This window comes from Chanodichthys erythropterus, chromosome 12, assembly GCF_024489055.1.
Source record: "Chanodichthys erythropterus isolate Z2021 chromosome 12, ASM2448905v1, whole genome shotgun sequence".
Lineage (NCBI taxonomy): Eukaryota > Metazoa > Chordata > Actinopteri > Cypriniformes > Xenocyprididae > Chanodichthys > Chanodichthys erythropterus.
The window spans coordinates 353,775-375,576 of NC_090232.1; the positions used below are offsets into that span (position 1 = coordinate 353,775).

The 21,802-nt window shown below is 47.6% G+C and overlaps 3 protein-coding genes across 4 annotated transcripts in view; all 3 read left to right on the plus strand.

The window, feature by feature from the left end:
- The window catches only part of LOC137031604 (transmembrane channel-like protein 7), a 30,012-nt gene extending 19,872 nt beyond the window's left edge, over positions 1–10,140 (plus strand). The window contains exons 14-16 of one of the 2 annotated variants that reach the window (XM_067402666.1): positions 8,448–8,603; positions 8,955–9,033; positions 9,746–10,140. In XM_067402666.1, coding sequence (XP_067258767.1) covers positions 8,448–8,603; positions 8,955–9,033; positions 9,746–9,895 — 385 coding nt within the window. In that variant the 3' untranslated portion in view covers positions 9,896–10,140. The remainder of the gene's footprint in view (positions 1–8,447; positions 8,604–8,954; positions 9,034–9,745) is intronic. The other variant, XM_067402667.1, reaches the window with a different exon arrangement.
- Positions 10,141–10,533: 393 nt separating this feature from the next.
- Positions 10,534–16,488, plus strand: zbtb45 (zinc finger and BTB domain containing 45). The gene is made up of 6 exons (XM_067402668.1): positions 10,534–10,794; positions 11,140–12,078; positions 12,171–12,281; positions 12,347–12,493; positions 12,572–12,836; positions 15,539–16,488. Exons 2-6 carry the CDS (start codon positions 11,164–11,166, stop codon positions 15,877–15,879), a joined length of 1,779 nt encoding a protein of 592 aa, XP_067258769.1. The 5' UTR covers positions 10,534–10,794; positions 11,140–11,163; the 3' UTR covers positions 15,880–16,488.
- A 729-nt stretch (positions 16,489–17,217) lies between these two features.
- LOC137031962 (acyl-CoA dehydrogenase family member 11-like) overlaps positions 17,218–21,802 on the plus strand; it is a 14,511-nt gene continuing 9,926 nt past the window's right edge. The window contains exons 1-5 of the mRNA XM_067403368.1: positions 17,218–17,358; positions 18,819–19,278; positions 19,371–19,470; positions 20,513–20,624; positions 20,728–20,870. Of these exons, the coding sequence (XP_067259469.1) occupies positions 18,821–19,278; positions 19,371–19,470; positions 20,513–20,624; positions 20,728–20,870 (813 nt within the window). The 5' untranslated portion in view covers positions 17,218–17,358; positions 18,819–18,820. The remainder of the gene's footprint in view (positions 17,359–18,818; positions 19,279–19,370; positions 19,471–20,512; positions 20,625–20,727; positions 20,871–21,802) is intronic.

A 21,802-nucleotide genomic window follows, 5' to 3' on the forward strand; every position in this document is an offset into this window, starting at 1 on the left:
CAACACACATCACAACACGCACCTAAACACGCGTCACAACCAGCGCAACACGCATCTCAACACACATCACAACACGCACCTAAACACGCGTCACAACCAGCGCAACACGCATCTCAACACACATCACAACACGCACCTAAACACGCGTCACAACCAGCGCAACACGCATCTCAACACACATCACAACACGCACCTAAACACGCGTCACAACCAGCGCAACACGCATCTCAACACACATCACAACACGCACCTAAACACGCGTCACAACCAGCGCAACACGCATCTCAACACACATCACAACACGCACCTAAACACGCGTCACAACCAGCGCAACACGCATCTCAACACACATCACAACACGCACCTAAACACGCGTCACAACCAGCGCAACACGCATCTCAACACACATCACAACACGCACCTAAACACGCGTCACAACCAGCGCAACACGCATCTCAACACACATCACAACACGCACCTAAACACGCGTCACAACCAGCGCAACACGCATCTCAACACACATCACAACACGCACCTAAACACGCGTCACAACCAGCGCAACACGCATCTCAACACACATCACAACACGCACCTAAACACGCGTCACAACCAGCGCAACACGCATCTCAACACACATCACAACACGCACCTAAACACGCGTCACAACCAGCGCAACACGCATCTCAACACACATCACAACACGCACCTAAACACGCGTCACAACCAGCGCAACACGCATCTCAACACACATCACAACACGCACCTAAACACGCGTCACAACCAGCGCAACACGCATCTCAACACACATCACAACACGCACCTAAACACGCATCACAACCAGCGCAACACGCATCTCAACACACATCACAACACGCACCTAAACACGCGTCACAACCAGCGCAACACGCATCTCAACACACATCACAACACGCACCTAAACACGCGTCACAACCAGCGCAACACGCATCTCAACACACATCACAACACGCACCTAAACACGCATCACAACCAGCGCAACACGCATCTCAACACACATCACAACACGCACCTAAACACGCATCACAACCAGCGCAACACGCATCTCAACACACATCACAACACGCACCTAAACACGCATCACAACCAGCGCAACACGCATCTCAACACACATCACAACACGCACCTAAACACGCATCACAACCAGCGCAACACGCATCTCAACACACATCACAACACGCACCTAAACACGCGTCACAACCAGCGCAACACGCATCTCAACACACATCACAACACGCACCTAAACACGCGTCACAACCAGCGCAACACGCATCTCAACACACATCACAACACGCACCTAAACACGCGTCACAACCAGCGCAACACGCATCTCAACACACATCACAACACGCACCTAAACACGCGTCACAACCAGCGCAACACGCATCTCAACACACATCACAACACGCACCTAAACACGCATCACAACCAGCGCAACACGCATCTCAACACACATCACAACACGCACCTAAACACGCGTCACAACCAGCGCAACACGCATCTCAACACACATCACAACACGCACCTAAACACGCGTCACAACCAGCGCAACACGCATCTCAACACACATCACAACACGCACCTAAACACGCGTCACAACCAGCGCAACACGCATCTCAACACACATCACAACACGCACCTAAACACGCGTCACAACCAGCGCAACACGCATCTCAACACACATCACAACACGCACCTAAACACGCATCACAACCAGCGCAACACGCATCTCAACACACATCACAACACGCACCTAAACACGCGTCACAACCAGCGCAACACGCATCTCAACACACATCACAACACGCACCTAAACACGCGTCACAACCAGCGCAACACGCATCTCAACACACATCACAACACGCACCTAAACACGCGTCACAACCAGCGCAACACGCATCTCAACACACATCACAACACGCACCTAAACACGCGTCACAACCAGCGCAACACGCATCTCAACACACATCACAACACGCACCTAAACACGCGTCACAACCAGCGCAACACGCATCTCAACACACATCACAACACGCACCTAAACACGCGTCACAACCAGCGCAACACGCATCTCAACACACATCACAACACGCACCTAAACACGCGTCACAACCAGCGCAACACGCATCTCAACACACATCACAACACGCACCTAAACACGCGTCACAACCAGCGCAACACGCATCTCAACACACATCACAACACGCACCTAAACACGCGTCACAACCAGCGCAACACGCATCTCAACACACATCACAACACGCACCTAAACACGCGTCACAACCAGCGCAACACGCATCTCAACACACATCACAACACGCACCTAAACACGCGTCACAACCAGCGCAACACGCATCTCAACACACATCACAACACGCACCTAAACACGCGTCACAACCAGCGCAACACGCATCTCAACACACATCACAACACGCACCTAAACACGCGTCACAACCAGCGCAACACGCATCTCAACACACATCACAACACGCACCTAAACACGCGTCACAACCAGCGCAACACGCATCTCAACACACATCACAACACGCACCTAAACACGCGTCACAACCAGCGCAACACGCATCTCAACACACATCACAACACGCACCTAAACACGCGTCACAACCAGCGCAACACGCATCTCAACACACATCACAACACGCACCTAAACACGCGTCACAACCAGCGCAACACGCATCTCAACACACATCACAACACGCACCTAAACACGCGTCACAACCAGCGCAACACGCATCTCAACACACATCACAACACGCACCTAAACACGCGTCACAACCAGCGCAACACGCATCTCAACACACATCACAACACGCACCTAAACACGCGTCACAACCAGCGCAACACGCATCTCAACACACATCACAACACGCACCTAAACACGCGTCACAACCAGCGCAACACGCATCTCAACACACATCACAACACGCACCTAAACACGCGTCACAACCAGCGCAACACGCATCTCAACACACATCACAACACGCACCTAAACACGCGTCACAACCAGCGCAACACGCATCTCAACACACATCACAACACGCACCTAAACACGCGTCACAACCAGCGCAACACGCATCTCAACACACATCACAACACGCACCTAAACACGCGTCACAACCAGCGCAACACGCATCTCAACACACATCACAACACGCACCTAAACACGCGTCACAACCAGCGCAACACGCATCTCAACACACATCACAACACGCACCTAAACACGCGTCACAACCAGCGCAACACGCATCTCAACACACATCACAACACGCACCTAAACACGCGTCACAACCAGCGCAACACGCATCTCAACACACATCACAACACGCACCTAAACACGCGTCACAACCAGCGCAACACGCATCTCAACACACATCACAACACGCACCTAAACACGCGTCACAACCAGCGCAACACGCATCTCAACACACATCACAACACGCACCTAAACACGCGTCACAACCAGCGCAACACGCATCTCAACACACATCACAACACGCACCTAAACACGCGTCACAACCAGCGCAACACGCATCTCAACACACATCACAACACGCACCTAAACACGCGTCACAACCAGCGCAACACGCATCTCAACACACATCACAACACGCACCTAAACACGCATCACAACCAGCGCAACACGCATCTCAACACACATCACAACACGCACCTAAACACGCGTCACAACCAGCGCAACACGCATCTCAACACACATCACAACACGCACCTAAACACGCATCACAACCAGCGCAACACGCATCTCAACACACATCACAACACGCACCTAAACACGCATCACAACCAGCGCAACACGCATCTCAACACACATCACAACACGCACCTAAACACGCATCACAACCAGCGCAACACGCATCTCAACACACATCACAACACGCACCTAAACACGCATCACAACCAGCGCAACACGCATCTCAACACACATCACAACACGCACCTAAACACGCATCACAACCAGCGCAACACGCATCTCAACACACATCACAACACGCACCTAAACACGCATCACAACCAGCGCAACACGCATCTCAACACACATCACAACACGCACCTAAACACGCATCACAACCAGCGCAACACGCATCTCAACACACATCACAACACGCACCTAAACACGCGTCACAACCAGCGCAACACGCATCTCAACACACATCACAACACGCACCTAAACACGCGTCACAACCAGCGCAACACGCATCTCAACACACATCACAACACGCACCTAAACACGCGTCACAACCAGCGCAACACGCATCTCAACACACATCACAACACGCACCTAAACACGCGTCACAACCAGCGCAACACGCATCTCAACACACATCACAACACGCACCTAAACACGCGTCACAACCAGCGCAACACGCATCTCAACACACATCACAACACGCACCTAAACACGCGTCACAACCAGCGCAACACGCATCTCAACACACATCACAACACGCACCTAAACACGCGTCACAACCAGCGCAACACGCATCTCAACACACATCACAACACGCACCTAAACACGCGTCACAACCAGCGCAACACGCATCTCAACACACATCACAACACGCACCTAAACACGCGTCACAACCAGCGCAACACGCATCTCAACACACATCACAACACGCACCTAAACACGCGTCACAACCAGCGCAACACGCATCTCAACACACATCACAACACGCACCTAAACACGCGTCACAACCAGCGCAACACGCATCTCAACACACATCACAACACGCACCTAAACACGCGTCACAACCAGCGCAACACGCATCTCAACACACATCACAACACGCACCTAAACACGCGTCACAACCAGCGCAACACGCATCTCAACACACATCACAACACGCACCTAAACACGCGTCACAACCAGCGCAACACGCATCTCAACACACATCACAACACGCACCTAAACACGCGTCACAACCAGCGCAACACGCATCTCAACACACATCACAACACGCACCTAAACACGCGTCACAACCAGCGCAACACGCATCTCAACACACATCACAACACGCACCTAAACACGCGTCACAACCAGCGCAACACGCATCTCAACACACATCACAACACGCACCTAAACACGCGTCACAACCAGCGCAACACGCATCTCAACACACATCACAACACGCACCTAAACACGCGTCACAACCAGCGCAACACGCATCTCAACACACATCACAACACGCACCTAAACACGCGTCACAACCAGCGCAACACGCATCTCAACACACATCACAACACGCACCTAAACACGCGTCACAACCAGCGCAACACGCATCTCAACACACATCACAACACGCACCTAAACACGCGTCACAACCAGCGCAACACGCATCTCAACACACATCACAACACGCACCTAAACACGCGTCACAACCAGCGCAACACGCATCTCAACACACATCACAACACGCACCTAAACACGCGTCACAACCAGCGCAACACGCATCTCAACACACATCACAACACGCACCTAAACACGCGTCACAACCAGCGCAACACGCATCTCAACACACATCACAACACGCACCTAAACACGCGTCACAACCAGCGCAACACGCATCTCAACACACATCACAACACGCACCTAAACACGCGTCACAACCAGCGCAACACGCATCTCAACACACATCACAACACGCACCTAAACACGCATCACAACCAGCGCAACACGCATCTCAACACACATCACAACACGCACCTAAACACGCATCACAACCAGCGCAACACGCATCTCAACACACATCACAACACGCACCTAAACACGCATCACAACCAGCGCAACACGCATCTCAACACACATCACAACACGCACCTAAACACGCATCACAACCAGCGCAACACGCATCTCAACACACATCACAACACGCACCTAAACACGCATCACAACCAGCGCAACACGCATCTCAACACACATCACAACACGCACCTAAACACGCATCACAACCAGCGCAACACGCATCTCAACACACATCACAACACGCACCTAAACACGCCTCACAACCAGCGCAACACGCATCTCAACACACATCACAACACACACCTAAACACGCATCACAACCAGCGCAACACGCATCTCAACACACATCACAACACGCACCTAAACACGCATCACAACCAGCGCAACACGCATCTCAACACACATCACAACACGCACCTAAACACGCATCACAACCAGCGCAACACGCATCTCAACACACATCACAACACGCACCTAAACACGCGTCACAACCAGCGCAACACGCATCTCAACACACATCACAACACGCACCTAAACACGCGTCACAACCAGCGCAACACGCATCTCAACACACATCACAACACGCACCTAAACACGCGTCACAACCAGCGCAACACGCATCTCAACACACATCACAACACGCACCTAAACACGCGTCACAACCAGCGCAACACGCATCTCAACACACATCACAACACGCACCTAAACACGCGTCACAACCAGCGCAACACGCATCTCAACACACATCACAACACGCACCTAAACACGCGTCACAACCAGCGCAACACGCATCTCAACACACATCACAACACGCACCTAAACACGCATCACAACCAGCGCAACACGCATCTCAACACACATCACAACACGCACCTAAACACGCGTCACAACCAGCGCAACACGCATCTCAACACACATCACAACACGCACCTAAACACGCGTCACAACCAGCGCAACACGCATCTCAACACACATCACAACACGCACCTAAACACGCGTCACAACCAGCGCAACACGCATCTCAACACACATCACAACACGCACCTAAACACGCGTCACAACCAGCGCAACACGCATCTCAACACACATCACAACACGCACCTAAACACGCGTCACAACCAGCGCAACACGCATCTCAACACACATCACAACACGCACCTAAACACGCGTCACAACCAGCGCAACACGCATCTCAACACACATCACAACACGCACCTAAACACGCGTCACAACCAGCGCAACACGCATCTCAACACACATCACAACACGCACCTAAACACGCGTCACAACCAGCGCAACACGCATCTCAACACACATCACAACACGCACCTAAACACGCGTCACAACCAGCGCAACACGCATCTCAACACACATCACAACACGCACCTAAACACGCGTCACAACCAGCGCAACACGCATCTCAACACACATCACAACACGCACCTAAACACGCGTCACAACCAGCGCAACACGCATCTCAACACACATCACAACACGCACCTAAACACGCGTCACAACCAGCGCAACACGCATCTCAACACACATCACAACACGCACCTAAACACGCGTCACAACCAGCGCAACACGCATCTCAACACACATCACAACACGCACCTAAACACGCGTCACAACCAGCGCAACACGCATCTCAACACACATCACAACACGCACCTAAACACGCGTCACAACCAGCGCAACACGCATCTCAACACACATCACAACACGCACCTAAACACGCGTCACAACCAGCGCAACACGCATCTCAACACACATCACAACACGCACCTAAACACGCGTCACAACCAGCGCAACACGCATCTCAACACACATCACAACACGCACCTAAACACGCGTCACAACCAGCGCAACACGCATCTCAACACACATCACAACACGCACCTAAACACGCGTCACAACCAGCGCAACACGCATCTCAACACACATCACAACACGCACCTAAACACGCGTCACAACCAGCGCAACACGCATCTCAACACACATCACAACACGCACCTAAACACGCGTCACAACCAGCGCAACACGCATCTCAACACACATCACAACACGCACCTAAACACGCGTCACAACCAGCGCAACACGCATCTCAACACACATCACAACACGCACCTAAACACGCGTCACAACCAGCGCAACACGCATCTCAACACACATCACAACACGCACCTAAACACGCGTCACAACCAGCGCAACACGCATCTCAACACACATCACAACACGCACCTAAACACGCGTCACAACCAGCGCAACACGCATGTCAACACACATCACAACACGCACCTAAACACGCGTCACAACCAGCGCAACACGCATCTCAACACACATCACAACACGCACCTAAACACGCGTCACAACCAGCGCAACACGCATCTCAACACACATCACAACACGCACCTAAACACACGTCACAACCAGCGCAACACGCATCTCAACACACATCACAACACGCACCTAAACACACGTCACAACCAGCGCAACACGCATCTCAACACACATCACAACACGCACCTAAACACGCGTCACAACCAGCGCAACACGCATCTCAACACACATCACAACACGCACCTAAACACGCGTCACAACACGCATCTCTGTTGTGTCTGTGTTTCAGGATCCCGACGTCACGGGCGTGCGGCCCGTTCGTCAACTACACCACGTCGTGGAAGGTGGTGCCGCGTGTGATTAATCAGCTGCCCCCGGGCCTGCAATCCTTCCTGCTGACGCTCGCCTCCGAGGCCATCGCCGTGTCCTTCTTCGTCATCACGTGGTGAGGAACATCATCCACATGCTGTTATAGATCACGCATGCGCAGTCATTTCTGTCACGTGTGCAGTTATTCGCAGGCTCTTTACTCTGAACCCCACTGTGCTAATTAATCATTCAATTTTTCTTTTCAGCTCCATTTTAATTACCTACTACGAGAATAGCTTTTAATTCTCTCACTATGCTGTGTTATCAACTAATCCTGGATTCAGTCTTTTCACTTAAAAACACTAAGGAGCATGAGCTCAGATCAACGCAGACGATCAGCCAGATCCATAAAGAAGTACTAAACCTGTGTGTGTGTGTGTGTGTGTGTGTGTGTGTGTGTGTGCGTGTGTGTGCGTGTGTGTTGCAGTCTGGGGATGTTCTATGTCATCGCCTTGGCTGGAGCTCATAAGCGTGTGATTGAACAGCTCCGAGATCAGCTGGCCATGGTGAGTCTCCACATGATGATGATGATGATGATGATGTCTGAACTGTTTACAGTCACTTTGGTTCTGAAATCCTCTGCTATCTGATTGTTTTCTTGTTATTTCTGTGTAAACAAACACTCTATAGCTCCACTAACAGTCCAAATCTTGTGTGTTTTAGCTTATTTCTTTTATCCATATGGTGCAGAAACCATTTTAAAAATGTGTTGTTCCTAACGCTGGTCTCAAGCTCAACCTGAACATATTAAATTGAGTTTAGAAATAACTAGAAATAAGGAGGGATGCAGGAGCAATTATGTGTGCATACATGATATATATTCCTACTGAAACATGTTTGATTTTTCAAGCCATTTTCTTTTGCGTCCCAGTAAGTTTTATACAGGAAGTGAAGCTGATTCTTGCCAAAGCTTTTGTGCAATCAAGTACACATCCGGGTTACTATAGTTCACTTTTTCATTGCTTGAAATGAGTAACATTAAAAAAACCTAAAGCTGTTTTATTTCAACTTTCTTTTCAACTCATTTTCATTTAGTTTACCTTGTACTAAAAAAACTTTAAAATGAAATCAATAAACACACATATATCTTTTTTTAAATGACAAACACAACAAATGACTAAAACTTTAAAAATCACACTGGTACAGTTGTGTTTCTTTGATTCTTTGATTGATCTTCTTAGGAGGCTCTTGTCTAAAGGCATGTGTTTGTCTGTGCAGGAGGGCCGTGACAAGCGTTTCCTCATTCAGAAGTTGTATCAGGCCCAGCAGGCCGTATGCGCTCGTTCTCCGCGGGGTTTCCGCAGAACTCGTCCTGACGCCGGACTGTATTTAGTGGAGCCGACGGTGGTGCTGGAGACGCAGGCCTGACCCCTGACCCCTGACCCAGAACACACTCACTCATTCCGTTGTTCCCGTCTCTTGTCGCGGGATCTAAAGCTGCTCCTGAAAACACTAAACTAACAAGCCTTACACTTCACCCTGTTTACTACGTTTACTGTCTAATTTTACTGTAATTTTGTTCTTGTGTTTATGAAATATACAACCTTGAGGGAATATCCACTTGTTGAGTGAACTGCTTTACTGTCTGCATAATAAACTCATGAAACATCAGCATACAGACAAATAAAGAGATTTTTCTCCTTTCTCCTTTGTTTTGGGGGAAAAAAAAAACTATGCAACAGCACAATTTATGTTGATAAATTTTAAAATGTTAGCTTTATCAAATGAAACATCAGTGTGCACAAAATTAGGTCTTAAGTTTGTCTCTTTAAGGGGGAAAAAAAAGAAAATATGTAAGGAATATTCTTCGACAGTCTGCTGGCTCTTTAGGACTTTTATTTTGACGGTCAACCTGAAGATGTTCGAGGCTTTTATTTTGACGGTCAGCCAGAAGATGTTCGAGGCTTTTATTTTGACGGTCAACCTGAAGATGTTCGAGGCTTTTATGTAGACGGTCAGCCAGAAGATGTTCGAGGCTTTTATTTTGACGGTCAGCCAGAAGATGTTCGAGGCTTTTATTTTGACGGTCAGCCAGAAGATGTTCGAGGCTTTTATTTTGACGGTCAGCTAGAAGATGTTCGAGGCTTTTATTTTGACGGTCAGCCAGAAGATGTTCGAGGCTTTTATTTTGACGGGTTGTTCGCGGATATCGGGGCCCGTGAGCGCAGAGAAGCTTCGGTCCATCGCGAATCTTCGCTAATAAAATCGATATTAAAGCAGTAATGATCGCGCAGCAGCGTGTTTGTGCACTTTAATCACATCTGCAGGTGAGTGAGTGACCGCTCATATCAGCACTGGAGATGTCAGTGTAAATCATAAGCGTGGAGAGCTCAAGTGAGCATAATGAATCATTCTGCGTTAATAAAGTGTTAATTACACGTGACAGCCTGTAGAGTCTGAGTTGAACACGAGTTTAAATGTTCAGTGATCCTGAAGACGTGTGTGTGTGTGTGTGTGTGTGTGTGTGTGTGTGTGTGTGTGTTATTGAGTGTGTGTGTGTTTGTCAAGTCACCTTTATTTATATAGTTTTATACTGCAAATTTTGTTTAATTTTTTTACTTAATTGCATTATTTATTAATATTTGATAATTATTATTTTAATGTTATTACAGCGTCACAGTGTGTCCGGTCGGGTCATGGCGTCGGGTCCAGAGGCCGTCCACTACATCCACCTCCATAACTCCAGTCAGTCGGTGCTGGAAGCCTTGAGATCTCAGCGGCGTAAAGGTCTGTTCTGCGACGTCACCGTCCGCATCCACGACGCGTCTCTGCGGGCTCACGCCTGCGTCCTGGCGGCCGGCAGCCCCTTCTTCCAGGACAAGCTGCTGCTGGGTCACTCGGAGATCTCGGTTCCGCCGCTGGTCCCGGCCGAGACGGTGAAGCAGCTGGTGGACTTCATGTACAGCGGCTCGCTGGTGGTGCTTCACTCGCAGGCGCTCTGCATCCTCACCGCCGCCTCCATCCTGCAGATCAAGACCGTCATCGACGAGTGCACGCAGATCATCTCGCAGAGACGCGCCGCCGTGGCGGGCGGAGCCTCCGGGGGAGGGGTGGGGCCCAAGCAGGAGGAGGGCGGCGGCGACGACGGGAAAGGCCGGGAGAGCGCGGCGCTGCAGGGCTTCGCTTACGGCATGGCCGGGGACTGCGGCTCTGACATGGCGGTCGCTCTGGGCGGCGGCGCTCAGGTGGAGGGCGGCGGTCTGGAAGGGGGCGGAGTCGGCCCTCTGATGCCCCTCGGCGAGTTAGGAGGCGGGGCCATGTGTAGAGGGGAGGGTCTTGGCGTCGCAGGGGGCGGGGCCATGCTGAAGCCCTCGAGCTGCTCGCAGGAGATCAGCTACATGCTGAACGCGGAGCGCGGCGCGAACGTGGGCGCGGCGAACGAGCGCGGTCAGATGGGGGCGGAGTACGGCGGCGTGGGGGAGGAGCTGGTGAGCGGCGTGGAGCGGTTCAGCGAAGACGACGAGAGAGACGCGCACGACGCCGACAGAGACACGGAGAGAGACAGACAGACGGCGCACACGCGCAAACAGAGACAGCCGCTGCGGCTGCAGGTAAAGACGCTCCTCGCGTCGATCTGTTTTGCTCCGTCTGTCGCCGGCTCTGATGTGTGTGTGTGTGTGTGTGTGTGTGTGTGTGTGTGTAGGTGCTGGGCGGTGAGGAGGTGGTGGTGAAAAACGAGGGCGTGCAGGAAGGGGAGGGTCTGTTTGAGATGGACGAGAGAGGAAACGCATCACACCAGCCTACCTACGGACAGGTAAAGCACTCACTGTGAGACACGGCGGCAGCAGACGCAGAGACGAGCGTTTTTGTGTGTTTCAGGGCGGGTTCTACGAGGACTCCAACGTCTTCTCGGGCGGCTTCTGGTCTCAGACGGATCCGCAGACATCTCTGGGCTCGAACCCCCGCGGCCGGGTCAGCAAACCCCTCTCTCCGCCGCCGCCGCCCTCCCAGAACCTCGGCAGCCAGGTGTGACGGGCCTCGTCGCAGTCATGTGACGCGTCGCTGCGCAGCGCTCTCCTAACGCCGGTTTGTCTTTCTTCGCAGATGCTTTTCCAGTTTCCTGCCAGCGAATCGCAGCCCCCGTCTTTCTTCGTGGGCGGACCCATGGTGATCGACAACTTGGCTGATTCGTGCCAGCAGGCCCCGCCCCCTGCTCCCCTGACGCCAGCTCCGCCCCCCTCCACCCCAGCATGCATTGCTGGTCCGAGCTTTGCACCTCAGGGCTCTGAGACGTCCTTCGACTGCAGCCACTGCGGAAAGTCGCTGCGCTCCCGCAAGAACTACAGCAAACACATGTTCATCCACTCCGGTACGCCCACATGTGCTTCACCAACAGACTTCCTTTAGTCAACATCGTTCGTTAACTAATGACATGAATCAGAATTACCTACAAACAGCCTGAAAGAGACACTTACAGAAAAGCTTTCCATCATTTCTTGTGTTTCCTTTCATCACAAACCCAGAGTAAAAGATGTTCACAGGGTTAAAAAAGGAAAAGAGTTTAAAAGCGCTGGAGAGAAACGAGAATCCCAGTGTAATCCAGTGGAATAGTGGGATGCTGTTGATTAGATGCAGTGAGCAGATCACACTGTGAAGTATCCTATATGATTATGATTATTGGCAGCGTAACCTCATTTACATGTTACTTTACAGAGCTAAACGAAAACAAATCTGCATTCACACCTTCATTAAAGCATCCCAGACCACATCCAGTTGAGCTTCCGGTGATCCGATCGCTATCCGATGAGAGGAAATGAACGTTAACGGCCTGTGATTACCGTCTCAGTCTGTGTTTACAGTAAACTGAACAGCTGAGCTGCTGTCACTGATGTGTTTGAGTCACATTACACACGTTAGTCTCTGTTTTGACAATGGATGATCAACATTTCAGATATTTTAAACGAATATTGCGTAGAATAAAGGCTCATATACCAAGAACTATGACAATAAAAACTAGGGCTGCGTAAAAAATATCAATTTCTCGATTTTAATCGATTCTCATTTTTATGAACCGTTATCGATTCTTGGATTTAAGGATCGATTAGTCTAGTCTGTTTTCAGTTGATGAATGAGCAGAATATGTAGCGCCTCCCATCCAATAAATCACAATAAACATGCATGAACATCTGAAGGTATGTTCAAATATACAGTACAACTTACTGAAATCCGTATCATGTCTCGTGTAATCGCTCAATCAGTGCTTCGACCTCAATAAAACAGCTTCAATGTCACATGACGTCACATTTACCTCAGAAAAACACATTCAGTGACCATAAACTCATTAGTCAGCTAGAAAAGTGACTCTAGAAAGATAAATATAGCTATGCACCGTTACATATTCATTATAATCTTTAATGTTTTCAATATTTAATGCATGTTTGAATAAATCAGCTGCGATTTAAATTAGGGATGTCCAGATCCGATCACGTGATCGGAAATCGGGCCCGATCATGTGGTTTCAGACTCGATCGGAATCGGACGTTACCTCCCGATCAGGCCTCGGATATATATGTATTAGGGGTGCAACGGTCCTCGGTAAAAAAATCGAACCATACGGTTCTCCACTTACGGTTCGGTACGCACTTGCACCGCGGTCCATCTCGAATGACGACGCATCTATTGGTTAATATGGTTTGTTTAAAATAGCAACGTGGAAAACAGACAGATTTCAGATAATGTATGTTTCAGTCGATGGATGCACAAAACGTTACAACAACGATAATCAGAAAGCGTGGACAAAACAATCACTCTTTGTAAACTGTTCACTGCGAGTGTCGTCTGCTGTACTGTCCAGTCATTTACGCCGTCATCACCCGGGTGTTGATACAGGTGAGACCTGAACAGCACACTAGTCTGTGTTTAAACTAACTCATTTAAGCCTTGCTGATTTAAACCTTCAAGAACAAGACGCGAAAGAGAGCTCGCACGCGCTGTGAGGAGATTTGTGTGCGCTCATCCGACGCGCGCACACGCTTATTTCAGTCAGCGCGCAAATACTGAGTTCTCTTTCAAGTCTTGCGCTTCGGCGGACAAATTCATACAAATATTATGTCAACATGCCCGTCTTAGCGAGTATCCTAGCAAACATAGTCGGTTATGTCTTCAGTGAACGTATATTAGTCGAGAAAGACAGCGCATGTGGAACAGTATATGTACTGGATCGTGCATGTCTTAAAGGGAAAACAACTATTCCTGCTGCCTGTTTTTAATGTTAAATCAAACAACAAATAACAAAGAAATTACTCACTGCTCTTGACTGAATAGTTTTTGTAACTTCAATAATGATTAATCTTTATTTATTTTATACAGTAAAGATAATATGCAGTGATATTTTATATTTGATTACTGTTAGATACCTAAAAAACCTGAAAAGCACTGTTCCTGGATCTGTTTTTTCGCTCTTCTTTATTTCTTTTTAATGTAGGCTATTATAGAAGTATCTGATCGGGACTCGGTATCGGCAGATACTCAAAATCAAATGGCTCGGACTCGAGGGCAAAAAAACGTGATCGGGACATCCCTAATTTAAATGTTTATATTTAAAAAAAAAAACGAATTGGAGTACGAAGTGTTTGTATATAATTAAGTTAATTTAACCTTCAGTATTGTTACAGTAGCACCAGCTGACTCTCATGTGTAGTTTACAGCATTAGTTGAGAGATTTTTCCTCTAGAAAATTTGCCATGTGCTGAAACTGAATCCAAAATATAAAGAATCGAATCAAATCGTGAAAATTGTGTCAATACCCAGCCCTATTAAAAACCGTTTTAAAATCATTCTGCATCAACTGCATTGATAACGACACAAAGGAACAATAGTTATCGATAGGAGATTCCTTTCTGAATGATTTTTCCACCTGCTTTAAAGGATTAGTTCACTTTCAAATGAAAATTACTCCAAGCTTTACTCACCCTCAATCCATCCTAGTGTATATGACTCTCTTCTTCTATAGACGTGTTCAGAGTAAAACAAGCTCTGTGTGTGTGTGTGTGTGTGTGTGTGTGTGTGCAGGTCAGAAGCCGCACCAGTGCAGCATCTGCTGGCGCTCCTTCTCTCTGCGCGACTACCTGCTGAAGCACATGGTGGTGCACACGGGCGTCCGGGCGTTCCAGTGCTCCGTCTGCAGCAAGCGCTTCACGCAGAAGAGTTCGCTCAACGTGCACATGCGGACGCACCGCGTGGAGCGCACCTTCACCTGCGGCGTGTGCCACCGTGCCTTCACCCACCGCACGCTGCTGGAGAGGCACGCCCTGCAGCACCAGCACCCCACGCCCATCAAACCGCCCACCAATCACATGGAGCAGGGCAGCGGCGGGATGGGCGGGGCCAGCGGACCGGGCTCCGCCTCCTAGAGACGGCGGTCGGATCGAACCCAGGAGCTTTAACGCACTCACTCACACTCACGACAAGCCAGAAAACCTCATAAAACACACAAACCTCATGGAGAGACTCACTAAACGCAAACCACACAGTCCCGCGCGTGTGACGCCGGGGACTTTAACGTCTTTTTCAATGTTTTACGTGTTTAATCTGTGTTTTCATGGACTCATCAGAAACCACAATGACCTCAGGACCTGAAGAGACTTCAGAGCAGATTTATTACCTCCATTTTTATTTCAACATCAACCTCCATTTTTACATTTTTTATCAAGTATATGCATAAATCTTAATGATATTTTTATGGTGATATGATATGTAAGAGTTTTACGTTTGGCTTAAATGCTGCGCGGGGATCGTGGGATCTCCTATATTGTACTCGGCTTTGGTTTTCGTATCTAGCATGCGCTCGCTTTACGCTGCATGAGGCTGCATTAAATGCGTTGTGACGTTTCACCGCCTGTGTCTCCTTTCTTTACTTCTCCAGATCGCCAGGTGTGTCTCGGCAGGTACGAGATTCATGAAGGTTTGCGCTTTTAAAGATATCGCATGAGGGTCAGGTGTTAAAATAAAAGTGTGTGGAAGCTCGATTTCACCACGGAAAAACTATGAGCTTTATCTCACAATTCCGAGTTTATGTCTTGCAATTTTGACTTCTTCCCTCAGAATTGAAAAAAAGTCAGAACTGTGAGATAAAAAGTCAAATTGTTTTTTTTTTTATTATTTATTTAAGCTTCCATATTAATGAGCTGATTTCACTCTAAAGCATCTTTCTGGCATGTTTTGATTCCAGAAGCTTTATATCATCAATCATTCCACAAATGAGAGGTGGGAAAAGCTTCATTAAACCCTTGAAATAAAACAAGTCTTTAAAGGGATAGTTCATCCAAAACACAAAGGAAGATATTTGGAAGAATGTCAGTAATCAAACAGATCTCGTCCCTCATTTACTGCCCTAACATTAAAAAAATAAATACTATTCAATGGGGATGAGATCTGTTTGGTTTCTGACATTCTTCCAAATATCTTCCTTTGTGTTCAGCAGAACAAAGACATTCATACAGGTTTGGATCAACATGAGGGGTTTTCATTTTTGGGTGAACTGTCCCTTTAAGAATCTTCCGCTTCGTCTTGGACATTTAGTACACAATATGAATCATTAACAATATGACTGCTCGATTAGTAGTCAGGGTTATATTCCTCTGATTTAAAGCCTTCGCAAATAACAGACAAAGAACATTAAACGTCATATCTGTAGTTTGTTTGCGTCGACTGCAGCTATAACAGCGCATGCGCCATTACTCGCTTTTAAAAGAATCGACTCCTTTAGTGAATCGCCATGGATTCATTCCGTTTGAAAGAATCGACTCCTCAAAGGAACGCGAGCTGATCAGTTCAGTCTGTTTCAAATCAGTTTGTTTGTCTCTTGTTGGGAGTCGGGACGCGTACGATCGGTGAGCTGCTCAAACATGCAAAAATAACAGAAAAACTGAGCTTAAACTCTGCTGAAATACTGCTCTGGTGTCGCGAGTTTAGCTGGTGGTGGAGAGTTGCCTGTTGTCAGCGCTTATTTTGAGGTTTTGAGTGTTTTTGTGTATGTTTGTTGTGTTTTTAAAGTAATTTAGCTGTAGATAAAGCAGGATGAAGGTTCAGAGAGGGAGAGAAAAGAAACATTTATCGCTTCATGTTAGTGGGTGAAAGTTCACTTGCGCAGTCAAATGATTCAGTGACCAAGAGTCACACTTTAAAATGAACAATTCAGTAAGTAAAGACTAGATGAATATGCAAACAATAAAAAAAAACATTAAAAATTAAATTAAAATAAACAAAACAAAAAAAGTTTAAAATAAATAATATATTTAACAGTACAACAACAAACTTAAAGCTGCAGTCCGTAACTTTTTTTGGTTAAAAATGATCCAAAATCAATTTTTAAACAAGTACATAACCAACCAGTGTTCAAAACTATCTCATTATCTTAGCTTGACTCACAACGATAATCTTGTACTAATGTTTAATTAATAAGAGCGACATGGTGAATTTCTGCTGGAAATTCGAGAATGCAGCAGTTCCTCTGTGCGTCATTACGTCACGTCCGTAAGCAGAAGGAGTCCAGGCTAGTCGGTTTATCACGTGAGGATGCTGCCGGTAGCGGCTGAAATAATTAAACTTATCATTTTGATGGCAGATTATAATCCAGAAAGTTCCAAATGACAATCGTCAGTGACAACTGGAGATTCAGCCATAGACAAAAGCAAAAGACTTTGGACTGTTGAGTGGATACAGAAATTGAAATCTACAGGTAACTCTAATATACACTAAATACACATAGACACGTAATGCTGATGTTGTTAACATTAACAATTTGAGAACAATATAACAGTAATAATAATTTGCACGGTTTGGTGTGATCGCAGCTAAGCGATCGTTAGATTTAATCATCATTGGCAGCGCGATTAGGCCTAATGCTTTTTTCCTCAGTTGGTCAGAACAAAAGTGGCAGAAATGTTACTTACTTGTTCAGATGATATTTTTCAGTGAAAATTCTTATATTGGTCATACTCTCAAGAATCTGTGATTCTGAAGTGCAGTATCCACACCGGTGCGGTGACCGACAGCAAGCATTAGATTCATCCGCGCTGACGAGCCGTGCCGAGGCACAACGCACGTACAGATAACTGTTCCGCATATGACTGCAATCGCATGTTTCAAACAGAGATGGCGACAAAGAGGAAAAATCGCAGACTGCAGCTTTAATGTAAGATCATATTTGGGGATCTATAACTTGACCTTTGACCTGTAGGAAGAGCTGGGTTAATATCTGTGAGACAGCAGTGTGTGATAATAGTTGCCATAGTAATAAGTGCTGTACCATTTCCTGAGAGTGTGTGTGTGTATGTTTCTACAACCTCAGCAATGGCAGTTCGGGTGTGTCGCCGTGGTAACCGCTTGGCTCTGCACATGCTCAGTAGGAGCGTGTCTCACAGCAGCGTGTCCATCGAGACTCTGGGCGAGCTGGACTCGCACACACATGCGCCGTTCTCCCGCTCCGCCATCGGGGCGTTCTTCCAGGAGCGACCTCTGCTCACCAACCCATTTACCCAGGATGCACTGCTCCGAGCCTACCTGCAGCGCCACCTGCCTGTGCCGGAGGTGCACGGAGACCTGCGACGCTTCGGCGAGCGTCTGGTGTGTGAGATCGAGGCGCTGGGCCGCCAGTGTGAGCTCCACCCGCCCGTCCTGCAGCGCTACGACGCGTGGGGGAGACGCGTGGACCGCATCGTCACCTGCGACGCCTGGACGCGCCTCAGACACGTCTCTGCGCAGGAGGGGCTGGTGGCGGCGGGATACGAGAGGACATACGGAGAGTGGAGGTCAGAAATCTCTCGTCCGCATCATTGAGTGTTCCTCACATCACGCCGGCAGCCTCACAAGAGTGTGTGTGTGTGTGTGTGTGTGTGTGCAGCCGTGTGTATCAGATGAGTAAGATGTACCTGTTTGCTCCGTCGGCTGGACTCTACACCTGCCCGCTGGCCATGACGGATGGAGCTGCTAAAGTCATCGAGGTAAAACCCTCCGTCAGTCACTCACACTGTGTACACTGTACAGGACTATATGGACGAGAGGGCGGGACACCTGACCCCCAGCGGGGCCTGTAGTGACATCAGCTGCTCGCCATGGAAACGCACTCCACTAGGATCCCGCCGCACACAATCTGTGCCGATATTAACGGCAGTGGAAGTTTGTCATTTATTACTCTCCCTCGTGTCGTTCACACACCCGTAAGACCTTCGTTCATCTTCAGAACACAAATTAAGGTATTTTTGATGAAATCCAAGACTCGTCCATAGACAGCAATATAATCAACACTTTCAAGGTCCAGAAAGGAACTAAAGACATCGTTAAAACAGTCATGTGACTGCAGTGGATCAACCTTAATGTTATGAAGAGACGAGAATACTTTCTGTGCGCAAAAACAACACAAAAATAACTTTATTCAACAATCTCTTCTCTTCTGTCATTATCTTACGCAGGTGACGCAGTAACACAGTGAAGCTTCAGTGTTTACGTCTGAACGCCGGCTCATTATTGGCCGAAGCTGATCACGTGATCAGCACTACGCATGCGTGTGATGCTGACGCAGGAGCCGGCCAATAATGAGCCAAACCTGGAAGCGCTGCACGTAAACAACGAATGAGAACGACACAGAAGAGAAGAGATTGTTGAATAAAGTTATTTTTGTGTTGTTTTTGCGCACAAAAAGAATTATCGTCTCTTCATAACATTAAGGTTGAACCACTGCAGTCACATGACTGTTTTAACAATGTCTTTAGTTCATTTCTGGACCTTGAAAGTGTTGATTACATTGCTGTCTATGGACGAGTCTTGGATTTCATCAAAAATATCTTAATTTGTGTTCTGAAGATGAACGAAGGTCTCACAGGTGTGGAACGACACGAGGAAGAGTGATTAATGACAGAAGTTTAATTTTTGGGTGAACTAACCCTTTAAAAAGGCGAGTCCTTATACTTTTGTCCATATAGTGTGTTATCGTCCAGTCATATATTAAAAATTGTATAGTGTGTGTGTGTGTGTGTGTGTGTGTAGTCTTTAGGTATGCCGGCCAGAGAAGCGTTTGAGCGTCTGACCTCGCGTGATGAGAAGAGATTCTGGACTTCAGGACAGTGGATGACTGAGAGGAGAGGAGGATCTGATGTCTGTAAGACACACACACACACACACACACACTCACTAACACACACACACACACACAGTGATACAGTCACTCGTCAGTCTCTGATGTGATGCTGTTGTTGTCATAGCGAGTGGTACGGAGACGGTTGCCAGGCGACAGCAGGGCGAATGGTTCAAGCTGTATGGCTTTAAATGGTTCACGTCGGCCACAGATGCTGATATGACGCTCACGCTGGCCCGCGTCACAGATGAACACGGACACACCACACCGGTACCGACACACACACACACACACACCTGTGTGACTGATGTAGAGTTCAGTTCATTGTTGTTCATGTGTTTGGCTCAGGTTATGCCACACTTGGTCAGTGGCGTCTGTACATCAAAAACCTTTACAAAAGCTCCATAAAAGAGAATGGTTACAGTGTTTTTCAGTTGCTAACAAGCATTGTTCAATACCGAAACCACATTTTCAAAACTCTTCGTTTCAGTGATTTTCCACTTTAATCAGTTCTTCATATAGAACACTGTAACACAATTTCACTTTATTGAAAGCATCCGTAACACGAATGAATCAGAAATTATTCAAAATTTCATTTTTTATATGAATATAGTACTTGAAAATTATAACCAAAAGGTGAAAAAAGAGGGAAAAACTCCAGGGCTGCAATAATAATAAAAAGAGAATAAATAAAACACATTCTACACATTACTGTAAAACATGTGCAGTTGTTCATTACAGTAAATTACAGTGATGGTTCTAGTCTGCTCTCTCTCTCTCTCCTGCACTGGAGCGGGTGGAATCTCAGCTAAAACTGCAATTAGCTTGTATTGATTATTTTTTTAATAATTACTGCATAAATGCTTGCAATTTGCCATCATTCTGTTTTGAATGTGTTTTTAATCATTTTGAATGCAGTGTGTCAGCATTAGAAAAATGTGCTGAAAATACAGTATTTTGCATGTTGTGGAGTACGAATGGGAAAAGAGTTCCTGAATTTTGAAAAGTGTGGTCACTGAATGCATTTTGACTGAAAGCAATGAAAAATGGTTCACAGTTTGGTCTGCATTGACTTCTGTTTCGCTGACTGGGTGAAGAGTTTTGAAAATGTGGTTTCAGTATTGAACAATGCTTGTTAGCAACTGAAAAAACTAAGTTCAGATTTATACTTTTATAGGTATTTATGTTAGACTAACTGTTTA